Source organism: Brachyhypopomus gauderio, unplaced genomic scaffold (assembly GCF_052324685.1).
Source record: "Brachyhypopomus gauderio isolate BG-103 unplaced genomic scaffold, BGAUD_0.2 sc37, whole genome shotgun sequence".
Lineage (NCBI taxonomy): Eukaryota > Metazoa > Chordata > Actinopteri > Gymnotiformes > Hypopomidae > Brachyhypopomus > Brachyhypopomus gauderio.
This window is the reverse complement of record NW_027506867.1, coordinates 2786074-2811073: the sequence shown is the minus strand read 5'-3', so window position 1 is coordinate 2811073 and position 25000 is coordinate 2786074. Positions and strand designations below refer to the sequence as shown.

Sequence of the window (25000 nt, the reverse complement as noted above, 5' to 3'; positions counted from 1 at the left end):
CAGACGGCCCAGCCGTCTGTCAGGAGAGGAGTTAAGAGAACGGAGGGGTCGGGGGAGGGGGAGAACCGCGGCATTCATGCGTTCAGCACTCTACCACTCCACACCAGACTGACCCATATGCAGGCAGTGCCAAGTACACCACACACACACACACACACACACACACACACACACACACACATTTCAGTGACAGCCACACAGTGAGGTTAGTGAGGTTAAGTTGCATGAGTAGAGAGTGAGGTGTAAACGTGTCTGCCCATAATATTGCTATGGAGGGTTAACAATGTCGCCAAAATTACATATGTACATAAAAATATGATGTTTGCATGGTTGAATTTTCCAAAATACAGTTTTTTGGGGGGAGGTCCATATGGTTAATGAGGTTAATGGTAATGAGAAGGTTAGTGAGGTTATGTTAGTAGTTGTGATGAAGGTTTGTGATGTTAAGGTTAGTTAGGGTTAGTGTTAATGAGGTTGAGGTTAATGAGATTAAGTCTAATGAGGTTAAGGCTAGTAATGTTATAGTTAGGATGAAGGTTCATGAGGTTTAGTGTTAGTGAGGTAGAGATGAATGAGATTAAAGTTAGTGAGGTTAGGTTAGTATTAATGAGCTTGAGGTTAATGAGATTGAGGTTAATGAGATTAAGACTAATGAGTTGAAGTTGTTAGGTTATGGTTAGGATTAAGGTTAGTGAGGTTAGTGTTAGTGAGGTTGATGTGAATGAGATTAAGGTTAGTAAGGTTAGGATTAAGGTTAGTGAGGTTAGAATGAAGGTTAGGATTGAGGTTAGTGAGGGTTAGTGTTAGTGAGGTTGAGATTAATGAGATTAAGGTTAGTGAGGTTAGGTTAGTATTAATGAGGTTGAGGTTAATGAGATTGAGGTTAGTGATGTTAGGTTATGGTTAGGATTAAGGTTAGTGAGGGTTAGTGTTAGTGAGGTTGATTTGAATGAGATTAAGGTTAGTAAGGTTAGGATTAAGGTTAGTGAGGTTAGAATGAAGGTTAGGATTGAGGTTAGTGAGGGTTAGTGTTAGTGGGGTTGAGGGGAATGACATTAAGGTTAGTGAGGTTAGGTTTGGCTAGGCTTAATGTTAGTGAGGGTAGTGTTAGTGAGGCTGAGGTCAAGATCAGGGTTAGGCCCTTTCTGAGGCCTAGCACCACACCTTCTCATTATACTGTTACGTCTCAGTTCCATAAGATCCCAGTCATGCTCAAACAGGTCAGTGCTGCCTCCTCTAAACCAACGACACCTGCAGCTCTGTTTCGGTGTCACACCCCCATTCACAGAGAAAGGACCAAACACGTCATGTGACCCATCAACCTGGAGAAACGCCTGTGCACCTTCCCCGTCATGAGACATAACCTGGGACTCATTAATAAACTATAATGTGAATGATGTACCTGGCTGAAACTATGACCTCATATCTGTACTGGGGAGTGTCTTATATGTGAACTATGAACTCATATCAGGGGAGTGTGTTATCTATGCTTATACACCATGATGCATAAGGTTTGCTTGATTGTTTATTTGTTTCTATGGCGATATTGACATTGTTGTTTGCTGTTGACTTTGTTGTCTCTTTTTCAGTATTCATTTCTCTTATGTACGTAGTTGCAACTTAAGAAAATTTAAATATAAGTGACTGTCCTGCCTGATAATTGGCAACGTCTCTATAAATAAAGTATTAAGTCCACTATACAAAACCCTCTGCACATACACACAAAGGGAGGCCACACTCTCTTACTCATTCTTGTGCATGCTCGCTCTCTCGCTCTCTCTCTCTCTCTCACTCTCTCTCTCTCTCACTCTCTCTCTCTCTCTCTCTTTCTCTCTCTCACACACTCTCTCTCTCTCTCTCTCTTTCTCTCTCTCACACACTCTCTCTCTCTCTCCACACTTGCCTAGTGAAACCCATCTGCAGCCTTTGTTTGGCAAAGGGGACGGGGAGGCATCGACCCCCCCCCCCCCAAAAACACACACACACACCCAGACAGATGCACGCTGCCACTGGGGGGGGGGGGGGGGGGGGGGCGACTCTTCCATCCCAGTGGAGCAGTGTTGAAAAACGGCTCGGAGCAGAACAAGCCCTCTGACTGCACAAAGCTCAAAGAAAATCAAAAATACAGAATAAAGGAAAGACTTTTGTCTCCCTCCTCCTTCACACACACACACACACACACACACACACACACACACACACACACACACACAGGCACCCCCCGGCAACCCTTCCGGAACAATCCCTGCATGTCTGGAATGGTTACCTTCCTGCAGTACGAGGGCAATCTTCACAACGTTGCTGTGCCGTTGGGAATTAAATCGCATGGATACAGATCCAGTCGCTCGGACTGCAGTATTTCTACTGTGCTGTGAGTACAATAATAAGTCCTGTAGATATCCACAAAAAAACTCTAAAATGTCATGTTCTCGAGACGATCTCTAGAACTTGTTGGTCACAGGGTTTCCTCTCATTTTGTTTTAATGATTATTTATTTATTTGTTTACATTTGAATAAACAGCTTAATTTTTCTTTAGAGATGGTGAAGACCTCTCACCAAGACCTCTCGCTACATTCAGTGACCTCATTAGCAGTGGTTTTGTTTTAACGCTCGCTGGTTCGCGAGGCCGGCTGACATCGGGTCCTCAGCAGTGTCCGCGGGCAGCCCAGCCGTGGTCCTGTCCTCCACCTGTCTCCCAGCCTGCCTGCCGTCTGTGGGTTTGCACTAGAGACAGCTCGCCAACGGCCATGCACTCTGATTGGGGGTGACGGCCACCCCACGCCCCAGATGCTCACTGCTGTTGGGGGTGGGGTCCTTAAGTGTCAGGGTCACTCTTCAGATGTCAGTCTCTGCACTCCACACCACACTGCCTCCTGGCCCCGCCCCCCGGCCCCGCCCCCCCGGCCCCACCCCTGCCTGCTTCTGTCACATCTTCCCGGACAGCCTGTGTTGTGTGATCGCCACGGCCCCGACCCTGAGGTGTCGGGCGGGGTTGCGGGAGTGAGAGGGGGTAAATATGGGTAAATGTGGGGGTGGAGGTCTGGGTGGGGGTGTTGGCTGAGGAGGCTATTGTCTCCCACGAGTGAGAGGAGGCCCACAGGAGGGCATCGATTTGGTGAGTGTGTGTGTGTGTGTGTGTGTGTGTGTGTGTGTGTGTGTGTGTGTGTGTGTGTGTGTGTGTGTGTGTGTGTGTGTGTGTGTGAGTGTGTGTGTGTGTGTGTGTGTGTGTGTGTGTGTGTTGTGTGTGTGTATGTGTGTGTGTGTGTGTGATATGATACCTATAAAACAGTGTGACTGTGTCCCACTGTAGAGGAATGTGGGCCTGGAGAGTGAGTGTGTGTGTGTGTGTGTGTGTGTGTGTGTGTGTGTGTTCCTCCGCCATGTTTGTTAGGGTAACACTTGATTCCTCCCCAAAGGGAAATTAGTGAAATTAGAGCCCATTTGATAGCTTATCTGGTTCTGGGGGACAAAGACCCGGTTGGTAGCCATAGAGGAAAGAAGGGACAGTCCCAGATCTGTGTTTGTGGCCTAGGGTGTACTGTGTTTGGGTTTCTATTGGACTGGAGGTGGGTGTGTATGTATGACATAGTTGTGCTAAGTGGGGTGCTTAAAACGTCACAGAAATGATCGGGGTGAGCTAAAGGCCAACGATAATGATGTAGCTGTTGTTAGCTCTCTCTCTCTCTCTCTCTCTCTCTCTCTCTCTCTCACACACACACACACACACACACACACACAGACGTGGTTTTCAGCCAGGGCTGATTTATAGGGGTTTCTCTGGGCTTGTTGCTACAGGGGAGGCTAACAGCTCTGTTCACCGCAGGGCCGCGAGCGACACACACACACACACACACACAAACACACACACATGCAGAAGTGAACACAGCACATTTCCTCACAGTACACCACCCACACTTGGCTGGTACAACCACACTGCATCTGGCAGCTGGGCCTCCCTGGTCACTTGTCCACTTGCTAATTTTATGAAGTTAAATTGTAAATTATGCAAGCAAGTGTTACATTTTCATTCATGAACTTAGTCACTCTTTCTCCTCCAGACCCAACCCACATACAAGACTCTCTCTCTCTCTCTCTCTCTCTCTCTCTCTCAGTTCAAATAAAAGATTTTTGGCACAATAAAAGACATTTACTGTCACAGCTCAGTTTATAATGAAAACAGTGAACCAGTAATACTACTAGGGCAGTAAAATCATGTTGTATGTAATAAATGAAAAGTATTAGGCAAACAGACTGACAATGATTGTTTGTTAAAAATGTCAGCAGAAATATGCATTAAATTAAAAAAGAGTCATTGTGCATTGTGCTCTCATGTTCTGTGTGTGTGTGTGTGTGTGTGTATGTGGGTGAGTGTGTGTGTGTGTGTGTGTGTGTGCCTGTGGGTGTGTATGTGGGTGAGTGTGTGTGTGTGTGTGTGTGTGTGTGGGGGGGGGTGTGTGTGTGTGCACTGATTGCTCACACACAGATGTGCTTGCCCACACCCCCCCCCTCCCAAGCCGAGACGCGGGACGCATGACGTAGGCCTGGTTCCCGCGGTGAGCGTACGGCCCGAGTGAGACGGTGGGTCCCGCGCCCGGATCTCGTAGAGCAGGACAACAATGCAGGAATGCACCATGACATCATCCTGGAGGGAGTAACAAACAACAGAAAGAAAACAACAACCTCGGGTCACAGAACAAAGCACAGCCGAACGAAGACCCTGGATCTGGGTTGGGGGGGGGGGGGGGGGGGCACAATGACAACAGAAGACAGAAGGTCGGGGTTTGCAGGAAAATAAATGGAAGGTATGGAAAGAAGGTGGAGAAAAGAGAGAGAGAAGAGTAAGGAGAGAAATAATGATACAAGTGAGGGTGTAGGCAGGAGCTGAGAAGTGGAATGTTCTCTCTGGAGTGCAGGGGGCGTCTGTCTGTCCTGACCCCCACCCCCCCCCGGGGGGAGATCACCTCCGCTCCTGAACTGTGCAGCAATTGTCAACTCCAAAAGCTGAAGTGCTTTGTGTTTTAAGAGGAAGGAAGTATGAAGATAACCGTGTCACCACCTCTCTGATCATCTCTGAACATTAGGATACACAATCTGTTCGACCACCTCCCTCTCCCCCCCTCTCTCTCTCTCTCTCTCTGCTTCTCTCCCTCTTTCTCCCTCCCTCTCTCTCTCATTCCCTCCCCCCCATCTCCTTCTCTGTAATCATCTCTCTTCCTCCTCTTTAATTGTCTACAGGGACCCTCACGCCAGGAGCCCCCTGGGCTGAGGCTCCGTACCGCCCCATCAAAGGGCCGACAGTGACTCGTTTACCCCGGGCACCTGCAGCAGACACGCATGTGTGTGTGTGTGTGTGTGTGTGTGTGTGTGTGTGTGTGTGTGTGTGTGTGTGAGATGTCTGGGGTTACACATAATCACAGTGTGTGTGTGCTCTGCTAAAAGGCTGGGCACGGAGGCTGCAGTCCAGACCTGATGCAGTGTGGGTGACAGACTGACCCACCCCCCCCCCCCCCCCCCCCCCCCAACACCCATTGGGCATCCACACACACTCCCTCACCCTCTCACACTCTCTCCACCACAGCCAACACACACCCCACCAAGCTCTCTCTCTCTCCACCATTCTCTCTGGCACACTCAGTATTAAAACACTAAGGAAATAAAGACATCAACTGTATTTTACTATTATTATCATGAAGAGAAAACTGATTAATTGGACAGAAAATTAGTCAAGATTTTATTTTTGCTCTGGCAATAGAGAGGAGGAAGAAGTACGTAGGTAAATAAATACACAAAAGTGTGTGTGTGTGTGTGTGTGTGTGTGTGTGTGTGTGTGTGTGTGTGTTTGTGTGTGTGTGTGGTTTAGGTGGGCTACTGTTTTCTCATCTCTCTCTTTTCTCCTCGTTGGATGGGCAGTTTATCTCCGCGCTCCGTGCTATGAGTTCTTATATCTGCCAGGCTGCGTAGCCATGCTGTGTTCACTGAGTCCGAACTATGTCAGCGTGGTTCTGTGTTTAATAACAGTCACCGCGAGCAGCTAGTTTGGTACAGCCTGCCGTCGTTTTTTGGCCAGATAGCACTGCATTTTGCATTGATCTTGTGCTTGCGTGTTCCAGCAGCGTTGTCATTTTAAGTTTGGTTGGATTGTCCGTATTTCAGACTGGTCTTAATGTTGGGTAAAGTTTTTTTAAAGTGTTAGCAAACCAGCTGTGTGAGGAGACTCATCTCTGCTCATCTCTTGGCATTGCAGGGCCTTGTTTGTGGAGGGGGGGGCACTATTTTAAAATGCAGCCAATATTTAATAATCCTTCTGTAGGTAATAGTGTACATTGGCCTACATCAGCTCTGTGAGTGTTGTTTATTTGCCTGTGTAAGAAAATTTTACAAAATTGAAAGTGCATTATTAAAATTTCCCCCATTGGTTAAGTGTCTGATTTGACAGCGGCCCCCACACATTACATCCAGACAGTAGAATTGATCCTGTAACTTACAGAAGTAATTAGGGCCACATTTGAATTGGTATTTCAATGTGACTTTGACATTAAAACTCACAGAATGCCTCTCTACCTCTCTCTCTCCACCTCTCTCCATCTCTTCACCTCTCCCACTGTCTCTTTCACACTCACACTCATGCCAGATGTCCATCCCTGGGAACATTCTGGAACAATAGACACGGGGAACCAGAGGTCACCACCTGGGAGAAGAACGTCTCCTGCATGTCCGACAGGTTCCTCTTCTTCTCCCTGGTTCCCTGCGTGCTAAGGTGTGTGTGTGTGTGTGTGTGTGCACATGCATGCATGTGTTTGATCACCACTGTCTTTCATACACTCTCATGTTCACCACAGGTACCATCACAAATGTGTCAGACACGTCAACAGTCCAGGTGGAAGTGACACGTACAACGCTCACATCCAAACCAAAAGTCCGAGAGTTGCGTCCGAGAGTTGCGTTTTTTCGTTACTTCGACACTCTTTTCCGCTTTGTTCTTTAGAGGCCAGAGACACATACCTATGCGTGAGAACACATGCAGGCGTACGTGTGGCTGCTTTGAGAAGAGAGTCTACATCTTTGTGTCTGTCTATGAAGAGAAGAAAAGGCATTTTTTATTTCAAGTCCTGTGTGACGGCAGTATTCAGGATGGGGGGGGGGGGGGGTGCAGTGAGGCCTGCTGTTGATAGTATATCTTGGGAAAAGGGTGAGAACAGCCGGCTCCAGATAACGTCCAGGAAGCCCTTCCCTGTGCTAAGCCTGCCTTGCGTCCTGGAGACCACTGTGCCCGAACAAAAGAGACACGGCACACGCCATCAGATAACGCTGGAGACAACATCACAGCCCACAGAGGCCCCAGCCGAGCTGCTTGGCCTGTCTCTCTCTCTCTGTCTCTCTGTCTCTCTCTCTCTGTTTCTGTCTCTCTCTCTCCATCTAGTTTCCTTTTGTGTCTTCTTTCTCACTCTGTTTGTCTGTCCCTGCAGGGTTGCTCCACAGAGTTCTCCTCTGGATCAATGACGGTGGAACTGGAGGAGCACCTGAGCTCTGAAAACGTACCAGATATGTTTTTACATGTCTAATAAACTAGAGAAGAATGAGATGAAATATGATATCTGCTTGTTCCCCCCTCTGTACTTGGGTCAAATGTGATCATGCGCAAGGTCTGGGCGTCCTGTGCGTCCTGTGCGTCTCGTGCGTCCTGAGCGAGCTCACAGCGGTCAGGACTTGCTGATGCCACATGGTAAAATCCCCAGGGTCAAAACGACGCCCCCAGCGTCCACGCAGGCTCCGGCGTGAAACAAAGGCACAGTGTTCGACGCAACTCAGCACTGTAGGCGTTAATTCAACACTGGGGACGTTGCTGCGTAGAGAACGGCCTCTTGCAGTGCAGCTGAGCCTGCCGTATGCAAAGCAGGCTAGTCAAACGAGGCTCGGGGCTAGCAGCAGGACATATCATTGGTCCTGATTGTTTGGTCTGATTGTTTAGGGACAGTGTAGGCAGAGTCCTACAGAGAAAGGCGAATGAGTGTAGTCAGTGTGGGTTAAACAGCAGAGACACTGAGGGGGAATATTTTACGCCGCGGTTATAATGAAGGGTGACCTCAGAAATTAAACACACACACAGTGTTGAGAAATGCACATACACACACACACACACACTCACGCACACAGACACACAAAGAAAACACACTCACACAAACATAAACATACTGAAAGCAAGCAGGACAAACGAAGCAAACAAAGACTATGTTTCTTGGACACATAAACAGAAAAAGAAAACCCCCTCAAACTGGGTGGTCCAGGGTTTACGATACATATTACTTAAAGGTCTGATTGCAGCACAGAATGTCTGGGGGCCAACACATACCATCACAGGGTTTCACACACTGACATTCATAACAGATAAGCACAAGGAAGCACAGACTGAAAAGCAAAGGCATCATATTATACTATATGACATGTTTAAATGAGTATATGACAGTATTACGGTACTATGGTATATGATACAGTATTTGACAGTATTACGGTATATGATACGGGTAGATGATACGGGTATATGACAGTATTACGGTATATGATACGGGTATATGACAGTATTACGGTATATGATACAGTATTTGACAGTATTACGGTATATGATACGGGTAGATGATACGGGTATATGACAGTATTACGGTATATGATACGGGTATATGACAGTATTATGATATATGATACAGTATTTGACAGTATTATGATATATGATACGGGTATATGACAGTATTATGATATATGATACGGGTATATGACAGTATTATGATATATGATACGGGTATATGACAGTATTACGATATATGATACGGGTAAATGACAGTATAATGGTATATGATATGGGTATATGACAGTATTACAATATATGATACGGGTAAATGACAGTATTACGGTATATGATATGGGTATATGACAGTATTACAATATATGATACGGGTATATGACAGTATTACGGTATATGAAACAGGTATATGACAGTATTACGGTATATGATACGGGTATATGAAAGTATTACGGTATATGATACGGGTATATGAAAGTATTACGGTATATGGTACGGGTATATGAAAGTATTACGGTATATGGTATGGGTATTTGACAGTATTACGGTATATGATACGGGTAAATGAAAGTATTACGGTATATGGTACAGGTATATGAAAGTATTACGGTATATGGTATGGGTATTTGACAGTATTACGTTATATGATATGGGTATTTGACAGTATTATGGTATATGGTACGGGTATATGACAGTATTACGGTATATGATACGGGTATATGACAGTATTACGGTATATGATACGGGTATATGACACACTATCTCAGTTTGTCCAGTCCTGTGCTAGAAGTTACAGGGAGACCAGCTAAGATGTCCAGCCTCTCACGTACTTCACCTGAAAATATTCCCCCTTTTCTGTTTCTTTCTGTCTTTTTTCTTTCTCTCTCCCAGAGGCTGCATCCATCTTTCCAGGTTTTCCCTCAGAATGACGCACAATAGTGCAATAGTGTAATATTTATGCCAAAGTGTTTGAGCGCATTTGTGTGTTTGTGTGAGTGGGTAATCAAGGCTGTGTCATTAAAACACACACTTGATTTCCCCCAGGGCCCTAAGACACCACACCTGATAGCACACGACATGAGCATTATTGGATATGGGCTCATATACGAACGACTTCCACTCCTGCACACATGACACTGTTTCCTGAGGTGACGGAGAGTAGAGCCACTTGGCCTGCTGGCGGGAGTCTGAGCACGAAGAGAATCACTCTGTTAAATATTTAAGCAGGTTAAGCAGGCTGGGCCCCGTCGCCATGACTCCCAGTCAATGCCCAAGGAATGGAACTCAACCAGTCAGGCTCCGGGACCCCGAGGAGTCCATGGGGGACCCAGTTGGTCATTTGGCCTTTGTAATGCCCCATCCACTCCTGTACACAAGTGTGGCCTCTTTAATTAAACTGAGCGCTTAAAAGCCTGAATAATGGTGTAGATGTTGTGGGTGGGAATGGACAACCCAGTCGTAAAGGGTCATTACAGACATCACACACCTGCAACACAAAGCATGGAGTAACACACACACACACACACACACACACACACACACACCTAGAACATCTCACGATGGGTGCATGACCTTTCTAAGGCCACACAAGCTGGATGGACAACAATGAAATGTGATCAGGCAAATATTCATAATGCTTGTGGTACGTGACAGTATTACAGCATACAGTATGATTATATGAGTATTATGGTATATGAAATCTACTTTTATGACAGTAACATAGTATATGATATTAAAATATGACAGTATTATGGTTTATGATATCTATCTTTATAACAGTATTAAGGTATATGACTGGTATACAACAGTATTATGGTATATCATACAGGTGTATGACAGTATAACAGTGTATCGTGTGAGTGTATGACACCATTACAGTATATCATCCGGGTGTATGACAGTATTACAGTATATCATATAGGTATGACAGTGTAACAGTGTATCATATACGTATATGACAGTATAACAGCATATCATGCAGGTAAATGACAGTATATCATGTGGGTATATGGCATTATTACAGTATATTATATGGATGTATGACAGTTTAGCAGTATATTATACAGGTGTATGACAGTATTACAGTATATTAAAGAAGTCTATGAGCCTCACTGTGCATATTTGACACCGGCCTGACTCAGCTCAAGGACACAGTAATTCCCTTCATCCTCAGACCCAAAAGAGAACCGCGTAGTGTGCACAGCCAGGTGGGTGCCCACCACACACACACACACACACACACACACACACACACACACACACACACACACACACACACACACACACACACACACTCACTCACTCACACACACTCTGATAAAGGCCACAAAGTTGTTTTCCTCCTCCCTTTGCGAAGTGTATGCTCTCCAGCTCTCTCCATCTCTTTCATGCTGTCTGTGAGGTGCACTTCAAACGCCGGCACCGAGGCTTTGAAGCACCAGAGGAGAGAGCACCTCCACCCACCGACACATTCACTTCCCGCAGTGCCACCCCCTCCACTCACCCACCCTCTCACCCCCTCCACTCACCCACCCTCTCACCCCCTCCACTCACCCACACTCTCACCCCTCCACTCACCCACCCTCTCACCCCCTCCACTCACCCACACTCTCACCCCTCCACTCACCCACCCTCTCACCCCCTCCACTCACCCACACTCTCACCCCTCCACTCACCCACCCTCTCACCCCCTCCACTCACCCACACTCTCACCCCCTCCACTTACCCACCCTCTCACCCCTCCACTCACCCACCCTCTCACCCCCTCCACTCACCCACCCTCTCACCCCTCCACTCACCCACCCTCTCAACCCCTCCACTCACCCACCCTCTCACCCCCTCCACTCACCCACCCTCTCACCCCCTCCACTCACCCACCCTCTCACCCACCCTCTCACCCACCCTCTCACCCCTCCACTCACCCACCCTGTGCCACAGTGTTGGTGTGCAGACCTCTGCCTGAACAGCCTCTGTCTGCCAGTGAACACAATCCAGCAATGAGCTCATCACACTCACACCTTCTGCTTCTGGGAGGGTGGGGGTTCTGAACTCCCTCAGCCTCTGAGACTAAAATAGTCTTTAATAACGAGAATTTGAGGCCTGTGTGGGATTATTTTATGTTTAATGGCAGTATTGTACTAAAATAATAATGTTTTTCAAGTACTGTTGTTTGAAAGCATTTCACTTGCTGCCAAAGGTAAAGTGCTCCTCCAGAAAATAGTGTATTAAAATGTATTTAATCCTCTTACATTTCAGACACCTGCCAGTTGAACCAGACTCTCATTCCTCACTCCTGCAACTACATGTTTTTAGTATTAGTTTCTGTGTAATTACTGAATAATTCATAGTAGAGCCTGAATAATGTGCTTTAAGATCAATAAGAAGTTTAAAAGATTAGCCTACAGGTATCCCCCCTCGACCCCAACTGATATCAGATTTGAATACCAAAAGACTGGACTATTTTCACACGCACCATAAACGCTAACTATCTTTAAGGAATTTGATTAGAAGATATACAAGTTACATATAAGTATATATAATACAATATATATATATATAGGTTATACCTGCAGCTAAGAAAGGGGGTGTAATAACGGCATTTATCGATACGTAGTGGGATCCTGTGTATGTAGCAATGGTCACTGGGTCCATAAAGATGCTAAGAAAATGTACTAAAAACTTTTAATTCGCTTTGCACTAATATCAACTGGGCTTGTTCGGGTATCTTTCTTTGTTCTCGTTTCGTTTGTGATTCACCACATGCATTGGTTTGTTAAAAAATAAACTCTGCGAATGTACATTTAGCGAGGGGTTTAGCGTAGATTTAGCATCAAATCTCTGATCCTTCGGGAAACGGTTAGAGGGGGAAAGAGGGGGCGGCGCTAGGACCCTGCGGTGTCCGCGTCCCCCCCCCCCCCCTGCATCCATAGGATATCAGTCGCTGCGCGGAGTGAATAGACAGATACCGCGAACAGCACCTCGCGTTAACTGACGTTTAGTTTCGCGTTCAAGGCGGACACCCCGTTAACCAGCACAAAAAAATGGTGAGAAGCGAGAGGCACCGACGGGACGTGAAGGCCGAGGACGTGTTCCTGGAGTCCGAGGCGTCCGTGGACCAGCAGGATTTTGATGTCTCTGGTTGCCCTTTCAATGACGTCTTCAACTCCAGAGACTCTCCCATGGAGCAGATAGACACTTTCCTCCAAAACGTGCAAGTTCTGCTGGAGGCGGCGAGCTACCTGGAAAGCGCCGAGAGGAAAGATGGAAGTAAGTGAACGAGTGAGCCGAGCCGTGTTTAGTGTTTACACGGTCCGATGAAGCGGTTTCATTGTCAACAGACAACAAAGGATCGAGTTCGCCCCACGATCACAGTGTGCAGGGAACTTGCTCTTATGGGGATCCAGTGTCTGATCGCTCCATGCAAACGCAATTACTGCTATTTCTACTTTTAATGCATTTTAACATATTAATCGTGCATCCTATATGTGACTATTTTATGGCGGATTGACCCCATCAGCGCTCGGTCCCACCGTTTAAATGCAGCAAGCTGGATATTTATGTCTGTCGTCGAGGAGCTGGGGTTTTTTTTTTGGAGAATGCTGCTGCATCTGATCCTGTAACCCACTTCGTGGGCCTCCCTCCTCCCTGGCCGGTTCACTGGCTGCCCCGTTGTGCAGACAGACGCTGGTTCCGAAGTCTGGAGCCCGTTGAGTGATGCTTACACTCCGGGTTTGGGCCCCTCGTCCCGGACTGATCAGCATCTCCTATCACGTTTTTGGGTCGCTAGTGAGCCATATAGAGCAGTCTAATGCTGCAGCATGTTCAGTTTTGATTCGAGAAATGGCAAGAGTTGTCATTAAAAGTTGGGCGGCGATTATTTTGATCAGTTTACATTCCAGGTCATTTGGAACTCTAAAACTTTAAAACTTTATAAATGTTACGAACAAAATATAAGTTAACATTTAATTTAATTAGTTAGTCGTCCTAATGTGTGTGATAAGAGGCTTTCGAGTGGTTTATCACACTTTTTTCCATACTTTTCTCCCAGAAAGTGTGTGAATATGCCATGCAACGCTTATGGCGACTGCTGGTTTCCTTCAAAGGAGTTAATGACATTTAGATGGTTAAAAGGACTGCAATTCAAGTTCATATTAAAAACATAAATAACACCATCACATTAAGTAATTTCTAAATAGCTAGGGCACGTTGCTGATACATGCTTCTATATTAACTACTATCTTTATGAACCCATGTAGCATTTGATTCAAGACTGAATCCCATGAGCGACAATCTGTTATTTTGCTGTAGGTTTAATATTTTCAACTTCCCATATTTGCTTCCTGGTACCGGGGGCGCGCTCACATGGTTTCCACATGAGGACTGTTCGCTACTCTGATTGGTTAAAGCTGACACTGTTGGCAACGCTGAGTAGGACTCTCCTCCAATCAAATTTGTGTGCAGACATGACGTCATGTGTTGCTGGGCCTTCGGCTTGACTTGAACGTAGCCTTCCAAAGCGACAGGTTATGGGAGTCGAAGTGCTCCCAAAATGGTCAAAACAAATCTGAAAGAAACGAAAACTGTTATCACTGTTCTTTTTAAACTGTGCTTCGGTTGCGATGTTACATGCAATAGAAACAAAGCTTTAGATACAACACTGAGAGCTTTTGTTGACACGTTACAATCTCATTAACTTAACTGAGACCGACCTATGCCTGTAATTTACTATATTTTACAAGAATTAAATATGTGGGCGCAAACACCGTGCATACACCACATCTTATTACCTCACCGTTTCGGTTTTGTCAAAGTATAAACGCTCGCGACGTTAGCAGATAGTGGCGGAAAGAACTCAATATCCCATAAGCCTTTGCGGTGGGGCTCGCCTGTGCTCGTCCCCGCCCGTGCTCGTCCCCGCCTCTCAGCTGTGAGGCTAGGTAAACAAACTGGGGGAGGAGAGCGCAGAAGCAGCGAGGACTCTGCAGCCGCTGGGCTTTGGGGGATTTTGTATAGTTTGTATTCATTTTATACGATTTTTAGTCGCTCGTTTCCTAAGTACTTTTACTATTTTAATACTCCTGTACTATCGGGTGTTTTTTTTTTATTTGTTGGTCCTGACAGAATTTGCTGTAACTAGCTTGCTAGCTAACACAACTAGGGAGGAAAAATATTTTCAGGCAATCGGTTTTCAGAGGCAGCAAAACTAATATAAAAATATATATAAAGTATTTTTTACATTCTGGGAAATCTCTAGTACTATATTGTCACAGTTTGGCCTGGCTGTCTTGAAGCAATAGTCATAAATCCACCGTAACGCTAGCCCTTAACACAGTATGACTGCGGTGCTCAATATCCAGAGGTTACTAGAAGCTGCCGAGTACTTAGAGAGGAGAGAGAGAGGTGAGTGTGGATCTGTGTTCCTGCAGCTACTTAACCACTTTATCCCTACATTGTGTTATTAAAAAGTGTTAGAATTGTTATGTAAGATAAATTAGGTGGGTTTTTTTTGTTTATAAACTTAGGAATGGTGATTTTGTGTGTGTGTGTGTGTGGTTGAACTTCGGTGTGTGTGATGGTCGGAGATGTTCCAGAGGTTTGGTCAGTGGTCACACGTCCATCTATCTAACCCACATGCATCTTCTCTCCAGAGTGCGAACACGGATATGCCTCCACGTTTCCGTCCATTCAGACCTCCAGCTACCAGAGACAGAGGAAACTCCGCAATAAAAAGTACAACAACAACCACAACAGGTAAATAAAAAAAAACTCGACGTTTTAATGTCGCGTCGGACGGGATTCGTGAGCGGCCGAGTGGCGTTCGCGTGCGAGGGGGCGCGAGCGCGCGCGCGTGCGCTGCTCGCTCCCATCAGCTGATTGTCAAACTGCACTGCTGCGGCGTGGCGCTTAGGGACCACGACAAATTCCTCTACTGTAACCGCGCCGAAGAGGACGTGACCGGGGACTTGTTTTGTTTTTCCTCTTCCCGTAGTGCTAAGCCACCAAAACAGACCGTTTATATCGACGCCACACGCATTAATGTGTCGGGATCACTACATAATGCTGTGTATCGATCCAATGTCACGGTGTTTTATCGCTACGGGTAGGCTGAGAGTTTTTGCCCCAACCCTACTCGACGTTTTATTTACGACGAGCGTTTGTTTTCTAGCTCTAAAAGGCGAATGCACGACACCGTGTATCTTAAAATTATTGTACATGATTAAAAAGGGTTTTGGTTGTTTTTCTGTAACATTTCCAATGAATCATTGGTCACCCTGTCGAAAAAAAATGCGGAAAAGTCAACGTAGCATGCATGTGCATGAGAATATGTCGTGTATTTTCGTACGTTATGTACAGTAAGGAGCCCCGTGGTTTAAAATAATCTTTCGATCTTGAGCGCGAGCGTGTTGGAGCACAGACCGGCGCTACTGCAGCCATCTCGCGCGAGCGAGCGCCTTCACTGGGTTAGTCTTCACTGCTGTCTACACGCGTTTGTGTGCAGGGAGGCTTTTAGCTTTAGTTACTTTGCCTTTCCCACCGTCAGACATCTTGATGACTGATTTCAGTTCCATATGAGCTGTTCACAAAATAGCCTGCGCGTGCGTGCGTGCGTGAGGGAAAAGGAGACAGAGAGAGAATGCAGACCCACAGTGTGCTATCTGATCTGTGGGCATACCTGTGAGAGTGTGCTGGTGGAGCCTTACTACAATAGGGCTGTGACTATGTAGGTAAACACTGAGATTATAACCACAACGCCATAATATAATTTGCTGCCATCTCTCTGGAATTTGTTGCATTTAAATCAAGCTTCGCTCAATTCAAGCCCTTTGCATTCAAATCAAGCTCACCGTGTGTGCCGTGCACAATTTGCATTGCAGTATTATTTCGCTGTATATGTTATGCACAATTTGCGCAGTACCAACACACGATACGGTTTGTATGTGCAAAAAATTAATAATTTATAGATCAGTACAGTACATAGTTCCCCTGGCACTGTGCGTCCTGTCACCTGACATTCAGAGCCACAAACACAGGCTCCTCCCCCCCCTCGTTTACACACGCCCACCAAGGCCATCAGGTCAGCAGCGTGAATCCTGGAACAAACGTGCAAAAATCAAACATGACACACAGTATTAATAGTTGCCGGTAAACTGACTGCGTGACGTGAACCTCCGTCTGCCCGATGCCGGGTCTAAGACTAGAACCTAGGACTAGAACCTACGTCTTCAGGACCAGACGGGGCAGCCCGGTCACCTTCTTGACGTTGCTACACAAAGAGGCCGATTCACTTTACATTATTAACAATGCGCTGGCTGGAGATCCCAAGCAGAGATGGTGGAGCAGGGGCTGGCCCACGCCGACACTCCAGAACCAGGGAACACTCTAGTGCACTTCTGTAGGGGACACGCACTTCTGTAGGGGACACGCACTTCTGTAGGGGACACACGCTCGTATTGGGGACACACGCTCGTATTGGGGACACGCGCTTCTGTAGGAGACACACGCTCGTATTGGGCACACGCGCTCGTATAGGGGACACGCGCTTCTGTAGGGGACACACATTTGTCCTTATGTTTTCCTCCATCTTCCCTCCCTCCATGTCCCCACAGCGAGACGGGACAAAGCGCTCCGGTTGTGTGTTGGGCTGCCGAACGCATGCGAGCGGTTTAAAGGTCCTGGTGGTGGGCGCAGGTCCGGGATCAGCACCTGTTTACCCCTGTAATCCCATTCCTTATATTCAGAGTCTCAAATACTGACTCTAGATCAGACATTATTATGCTTAGTCAGAAAAGCTTTTTTCATGTGGCTAGCCCAGAATAGTTAGCATTGTGGACGGTGTACACACCAGCCAAATGAGTTTGTGCTGAACATCTGGCCTGGGTTTCTCAAAAGCAACGTAACGCAATCATTTTGAAATAATAGCATGGCTATTATACCATGAACGCTCTCATTTGATCTTAACCCAGCGACGCTTGCGTGAAACGGATCCCAGATTTGTGTTTCGGTACCGTTCCTCCATGTCCGTGGTTGTTAAAATGGCGTCTCCTGTTTCTGCAGGTCCACACACAACGAGCTGGAGAAGAATCGGTGAGTAACAGCCGTTTGTCGCGTCAACCAAACGCAGGCTGCAGTGCCTCTTAATCCACACCCTCACACAGGCCTCACAGAAGACGACATCACCACAGGGACCCCCCCCCCCCCCCCCGGGGAATTCCTCAGGTGGACTTGAGGCGCCTCCATCCGCCAGGTCTCCTCGCAGGGAGCTCAAACCAGACACCCCCGGGGCACCCTGCATGTCGTGACACAGCGCCAAAGTCGCGTTAAAATAATCCTCCCCAAGAAAATCTGTTTACTTCAACTACGGATGGACGTAGATGGAGCAGGTGTAGCGCAGGAAGCCAAGTTACTGGGTTCATCAGAGACACGGAGTTCCTCTTCGATAAAACGAACTGCATGTGCTGCTCCGTGAGTGTGTGGGTGTGCTTTTGCTTGTGTGTGTGTGTGAGGTGTGTCCAGAAACCTTTATCTGATTTGGGTTAGTGCACCATGGCAGTATTTGGGGGGGGGGGGGGGGGTGTACCAACACAAACGGAGCACTCTGTACACCACAGACCGTGACGAAGCTGTCTAGACCAGCTGGACTCAATCAAGAGCACCGTGTTGTCTCTAGTCGAGTCTGTGAGGTGTCCCCAAAGTCATGCCCTGACACTCCCTTCCAAGTGTGCGCCCTTATACGGTTAAGGGAGACAAACCTGATCCTAGACCTGCTGTTTTGGACCGCGCTAGAGCCCCCAGTAAGGTGAGGTCTGTTGTCTCTCCTTCACCCTGGGGCCTCTCAGGTTCTGCTGTACTGTGTGTGTTTTCTGTGCAGCTTCTGTCTTCTCTTTCTTCCTCTCTTTCCCCAAAGTCACATGATCCATTTCATAGTAAGGCTTTTGCATGATACTAGGCGTGTGCACATATATATTTGTGTGTGTGCGCGCGCGTGTGTGTCCGCTCATCTTCATAGCCAACTGGTTTTGCAAGATAGGCGCTAGACGTGTGTGCGTGTGCGCGTGTGTGTGTGTGTGTGTGAGAGATCGGAAAGGCAGCCTGGCTCTGGGTAGATGTGCTGATGTCATGATTGTCCTGGCGAGGCACTGAAACCTTCGCCCACACGGGCCGCCCCGCGCAGACAGGAAGTCAAATGCGGTGCTATTGTTTCCTCTCGCTCTTAACCACTTCAGAGACGAGAATCTGGCCTCCTCTTTGAAGCTCTGCCACGGCCTCTGTGAATCTCTTGCGCTCCTGGTTTGCACGGGGTTTGTTTACTTCTCGGGCAGATTCAAAGGAGCTGCACATTTGAATCTGACCGGGTTAAAATGACACGAGGGACCGAGGGGGGAAAAACAACATTCATCGAGTCATGAACAGAGTCAAATTTGACGCAGTTTACACGGCGGGCAGCGATTTAGATTTTTGATTTAGATTTTAGATTTTTGGGTTTTGTGCGGCTGCACAGTGAAGTCTTGACGAGCTTTGGCATCCGGGTTTTGACGTGATGGCCTTGAAGTGTAAAGGCAACGCGCACAGAGAGGTGAAAGGAAACAGTAGCAGAGGAAGTGTGGGCAGCCCTTCTAGAAGCCAGCGAGCAGGTTTGGGGTGTTGAGAGGGCCCGCCGGTCAGCTGACACACCTGGCGTCAGCGCTGTTGGGACGCGACGCCCGTGTCTGCGGAGGAGCGTGGCATTTCTGCAACGTGACGGGGCGACTAGAGGCCATTTTGTGTGGGTTGGGGCCTTCGTGTGTGTGTGTGTGTGTGTATCTGCGCGTGCCTACGTGTGTGTGTGTGTGTGTGTGTGTGTGAGAGATGGAAGATTCCTGCCGGGCTCATTTGAAGTGCCAGAAAGAAGATGAAAGGACCCGAAACCGCATTCCAGCACCTCACGTGTCACCACACGCAAAGATAAAACACGTGCGGGATGACACGCACACGCGCCACGTCTGCTGTTTGATCATATTCACCCTCCGCATTCTCACTCTGTTTCCTCACTCCACCACAGGTGCTTTCCAGGGTCAGATCAACATAAACACCACATCTGTTCCACACACAGTTTAGCGATAAAAAGTAAAAAAGCAAAAAAAGTACACTGAAAAAAAAAAAAAATACTGCCCCATGTCGGTAAATTTCATGAGAGTAGCTTTAACTCGAACTAGGATAATTCGGTTTGTTTGTAGATCGTGTGTTCTTCTGTTTATTTTGGCTAATTTGAGTAAAAGTAAAAATCCTTTCACAATATTATTTTACATAATTCACCCATACATTTATTATTAATACTTTATTTTTACTTAGTTTAATTTTTTTAATAGATTTTTGCCGTTTAGCACTGAGCTTTCGGACTGTAGAATAAAGTAGGACGTTCTCAAAGCGCTGCGCTACTGAGGCTTACGGTTCTCTCGCTAAGGGAGGTTCTAGTGCAGAAATGGTGCTGAAAGGCTGTCCAGCCCCTAACCCACCCAGACCCCGCCCCTAACCCACATGACTCCGCCCCTTCCCCAGCCTTGCTTGCTTCCCCAGGCTGTCCAAAGTCAGCGTGCTCTTGTAGCGTGTTCCCTCTCGCGCTGTGGTTAGCAGAGAGGCTTCTCTTCGTAAAGTTCATAAGTAGGTCTGTCAGTCGTTAGCTGTGCTCGGGCATGTCCTCTGTAGCCCGTTTGACAGTGCTGTAGTGTTTTGATGTTTGTATGCAAACAAACAAGTAAATAAGTAAGGCTTGGAAATAGGTGCGTGCAGGCCCTTAAGGAGGTGTGTTGGGCCCAGGAGAGACACGCAGGACTCTGGCGCCAGTGTGACTGATGGTGGCGAGATGACCTTAAGACCTCTGATGTTAACACGCACACTTCACAGAATGTTGTTTGGCAATCCAAAACACCGCTTTGTGCGTTTATGTGTACACACGTACAAATGTACACCTTAAACTGTGTGTGTGTGTGTGTGTGTGTGTGTGTGTGTGTGCTGGAGTCCCGTTCTAGCACGGTTTCCATGGGTCTGCGCTAGAACTGGGCTCATTTGTTCTTGTGTGTGTGTGTGTGTGTGTGTGTGTGTGTGTGTGTGTGTGTGTGTGTGTGTGTGTGTGTGTGTGTGTGTGTGAGACGCTTCCCCTGGCCAGGAAAAGCAGCTTAAGGAGCTTGAACTTTGCTTCAGTTAGCGCATGTATACTCTCACACACCACACACACACACATGTGCACAAACATGTATGCTCTTAGCCTCCATACAAATGACACACACACTGGAGGCCCGTGTCTCTCCTAGCAGCCCGGCACCAGAGTGAGTTTGGCGGAGGACACTGGAGAATCGGAGGTCACTGCTGTGTGGCCTTGCCCCGCATCCAGTGCATGCTGGGTAAGAGAACGCCTCATCCCAGTGCCCCGCCCTTTCAGGCTATGGTTGTAGGGTTGGCACCACAGCAGGGGTGGAGCCAGAACCAGGGGGCGGGGCCAGAGGGCATGGTGTGTCCCTCAGTCGCATTACACCCTCACCTGTTTTTTATGATCCTGAGTGACCTGCTCGTGTTCAGCACACGAGTTCAGTCAGCGAGCACTGCTAAACTTGACCAAGTGTCCTTAAATAGAGGAGCCTGCACGGTGCTTATGGGTAAACAAACTGGTAAACAAAATGGGCGTGGACACTTGTGCAGCCTGAATGACACACACTGGCAGTCTGACTGACCACATTCCCAAGCTGAAGCTTGTCTAATCAATCAAGTCCATTGATCGGACCCTATCACACACTATGGGCCTGCCATGATCTTTGATCTTGCGTGTGTGTGTGTGTGTTAGCACGTGCACCTGTGTTTGTGTGTCTGTGTTTGTGTTGTGTGGTTAAGTGTTTCAATGATAGAAGGTTCTCTTGGCAGAGAGTGCAGAATGCTTCTCGTGTGTGTGAGTGTGTGTGTGTGTGTGTGTGTGAGTGAGACACAGTCACTGCGGTGTTTATTAGGTGCTAAACCAGAAGCGTGCCTGTCTCAGGATCACCGTCTTCCACAACTTACCAGGAGAGTGTTTGAGCCAACACACACGTGATTCATGTTCTCCAAATTCACAACTCTCTAGACACACACACACACACACACACACACGTGCACACAGAGGGCATGTGACACGTGACATGGGTGTGTTGGTCTGGGCAGATCAGAGCTCAGCATGGGAAATAATCCATGTGTTACTGATGGGTCTGTATGGAGCACACGCCATCCCAGTTGGTACTCTCTGTTTGTGTGTGTGTTTGTGTGTGTGTGTGTGTGTGTGTGTGTGTGTGTGTGTGTGTGTGTGTGTGTGTTTGTGTGTGTGTGTGTGTGTGTGTGTGTGTGTGTGTGTGTGTGTGTGTGTGTGTGTGTGTGTGTGTGTGTGTGTGTGTGTGTGTGTGTGTGTGTGTGTGTGTGTGTGTGTGTGTGTGTGTGTGTTTGTTTGTGTGTGTGTGTGTGTGTGTGTGTGTGTGTGTGTGTGTGTGTGTGTGTGTGTGTGTGTGTGTGTGTGTGTGTGTGTGTGTGTGTGTGTGTGTGTGTGTGTGTGTGTGTGTGTGTGTGTACATGCTCTTCTAGAGCTGTATGATAACACTCAAGTCTTTGGCATTTTGTTGCCGTGCTGTGGAAGTAGGAATGCACGTGACGTTAACGTGAGCGGTCCCGCTGGCGTGACGTAAACGTGAGCGGTCCCGCTGGCGTGACGTGGACGTGAGCGGTCCCGCTGGCGTGACGTGGACGTGAGCGGTCCCGCTGGCGTGACGTAAACGTGAGCGGTCCCGCTGGCGTGACGTGGACGTGAGCGGTCCCGCTGGCGTGATGTGGACGTGAGCGGTCCCGCTGGCGTGACGTAAACGTGAGCGGTCCCGCTGGCGTGACGTGGACGTGAGCGGTCCCGCTGGCGTGACGTGGACGTGAGCGGTCCCGCTGGCGTGACGTGGACGTGAGCGGTCCCGCTGGCGTGACGTAAACGTGAGCGGTCCCGCTGGCGTGACGTGGACGTGAGCGGTCCCGCTGGCGTGACGTGGACGTGAGCGGTCCCGCTGGCGTGACGTGGACGTGAGCGGTCCCGCTGGCGTGACGTAAACGTGAGCGGTCCCGCTGGCGTGACGTGGACGTGAGCGGTCCCGCTGGCGTGACGTGGACGTGAGCGGTCCCGCTGGCGTGACGTGGACGTGAGCGGTCCCGCTGGCGTGACGTGGACGTGAGCGGTCCCGCTGGCGTGACGTGGACGTGAGCGGTCCCGCTGGCGTGACGTAAACGTGAGCGGTCCCGCTGGCGTGACGTGGACGTGAGCGGTCCCGCTGGCGTGACGTGGACGTGAGCGGTCCCGCTGGCGTGACGTGGACGTAAGCGGTCCCGCTGGCGTGACGTGGACGTGAGCGGTCCCGCTGGCGTGACGTGGACGTGAGCGGTCCCGCTGCTCCGTCTGCGGGATCCTCTACTGTACTGGCCGTGTGAGTCTTGCACTGTGTACAAACATCACCCACAACTCCTCGTCCATTGCATGAAGTGCTTAGTAGTAAATAACAGCACAGAACGTTTGTCCTTATAGAACTCCCTCTTTCTTTTCTCACTCTTCTCTTACTCTTCTCTCTCTCTCTCTCTCTCTCTCTCTCTCTCTCTCTCTCTCTCTCTCTCTTTCTTATCTCACTCTTTTCTCACTTTGTCTTTTTCCTCTCATGTTCTTCTCGCTGTCTGTGTGTAATGCAGTGCTAAATCAAGTGTTCACAACTAAAGACTCAGCAGCCTCTCAAGGTGTGTGTGTGTGTGTGTGTGTGTGTGTGTGTGTGTGTGTGTGTGCGCGCGTGCGCGCGCGTGTGCTGGTGATGGCCATGTCCAATGCCAGACAGTCAAAAATGAGTCATGTTTCTGAGGTCAGACATGCACACACACACACAGCACAAGGGGAACTGGCTAAGTGGTTCAAGTTGGGAGGGTTGGAGCAGGCGCTGTCCCCCCCCCCCCAGGCCCCCGTGACTATTACACCTCCACCCTGCCATTAGCCACACCCGCCTGGTTGCATACTGCCCTGGGGAAGACACACACACACACACACACACAGGGAATATGTACAGAGAGACACACACTCGGGGGAAGACACATAGAGAAAGATGGGAAGATCCAGAGAACGTGAAAGCGAGAGAGAACAGAATGAAGTGAGGACAACAGATACACTCCTAGTGTGTAGAACTGGGCCCCTAGCGTGCAGGTGTGGGCCCCTAGCGTGCAGGTGTGGGCCCCTAGCGTGCAGGTGTGGGCCCCTAGCGTGCAGGTGTGGGCCCCTAATGTGCAGGTGTGGGCCCCTAGCGTGCAGGTGTGGGCCCCTAGCGTGCAGGTCTGGGTTCGTGAGTCTTGAGTGTGGCGTCCGCTTTCAACTATAAATCAGCTGGCAGGAAGCAACTCAGTCATCACACCATACTCTGTGTGTGTGTGTGTGTGTGTGTGTGTGTGTGTGTGTGTGTGTGTGTGTGTGTGTGTGTGTGTGTGTGTGTGTGTGTGTGTGTGTGTGTGTGCGCGCGCTTTGCTATGCATTCAGGCCTCCCACCGTGAGACACTACAGCACATAGCAACAGAGAGGCGCCTCCGCATGTGGGTGTTCTGTGAGCTGCTCTACAACTAGGTCAGGGGAGGGGATCTCTCTCTCACACACACACACACACACTCGCGCGGTTGCTTGAGAATGCATGCAAGTCTTTGCATAGAAAACACACCTTGGTCTGCTGCATGTTTCCAAGACTCTTCCTCACCCACGCAGGCGTGTGGCCAACATGGCCGCCTCCAGCATAGGGCCTGCAGCCTCAGTCAGGGTGCGTTTGTTTAGTGGGGTTTAGAGCTCTCATCTCTGTCTCTCGGTCACACCTCTGTCTCTGGGTCTCACCTCTGTCTCTGGGTCTCACCTCTGTCTCTGGGTCTCACCTCTGTCTCTGGGTCTCACCTCTGTCTCTGGGTCTCACCTCTGTCTCCGGGTCTCACCTCTGTCTCCGGGTCTCACCTCTGTCTCCGGGTCTCACCTCTGTCTCCGGGTCTCACCTCTGTCTCTGGGTCTGAGCCTCCAGCCCCTGTGATGTTGTCCAGGTGTTGACATGCACTTCACCTGAAGAGTTCAAGCACAGACGCTACAGAAGGGCAGGACGCCGGCCCACAACCTTTTGTGTGTGTGTCATTCAGGAAACGGATGGTTACCTAATTTGAAATCAGGTGTCACAACAAAACAAGTGTGACACTGTGTTGGATGCAAAACCCTGTAAATCCCCCTTCTCACACACACGCACACACACACACACACAGAGGTAAAAATAGTTTCAGTTTTGCCTGTGGGAACATTCATAAGAGCGGTGGTAAAGGTACGGTCTCATGAAATAACTGTGCTTTCGTACTGTCACACTTTGTGTAGTGTGTGTGTGTGTGTGTGTACAGTGAATGCA

At 48.4% G+C, this 25000-nt stretch overlaps 1 protein-coding gene across 2 annotated transcripts in view; it reads left to right on the top strand.

Annotated features, from left to right (window-relative positions):
- Positions 1 to 12518: 12518 nt before the first annotated feature.
- Positions 12519 to 25000, top strand: part of mxi1 (max interactor 1, dimerization protein) — a 23312-nt gene continuing 10830 nt past the window's right edge. The window contains exons 1-3 of one of the 2 annotated variants that reach the window (XM_076984992.1): positions 12519 to 12842; positions 15224 to 15326; positions 17631 to 17660. In XM_076984992.1, the coding sequence (XP_076841107.1) occupies positions 12617 to 12842; positions 15224 to 15326; positions 17631 to 17660 (359 nt within the window). In that variant the 5' untranslated portion in view covers positions 12519 to 12616. Of the gene's footprint in view, positions 12843 to 14519; positions 14976 to 15223; positions 15327 to 17630; positions 17661 to 25000 lie in introns of those variants that run through there. The other variant, XM_076984993.1, reaches the window with a different exon arrangement.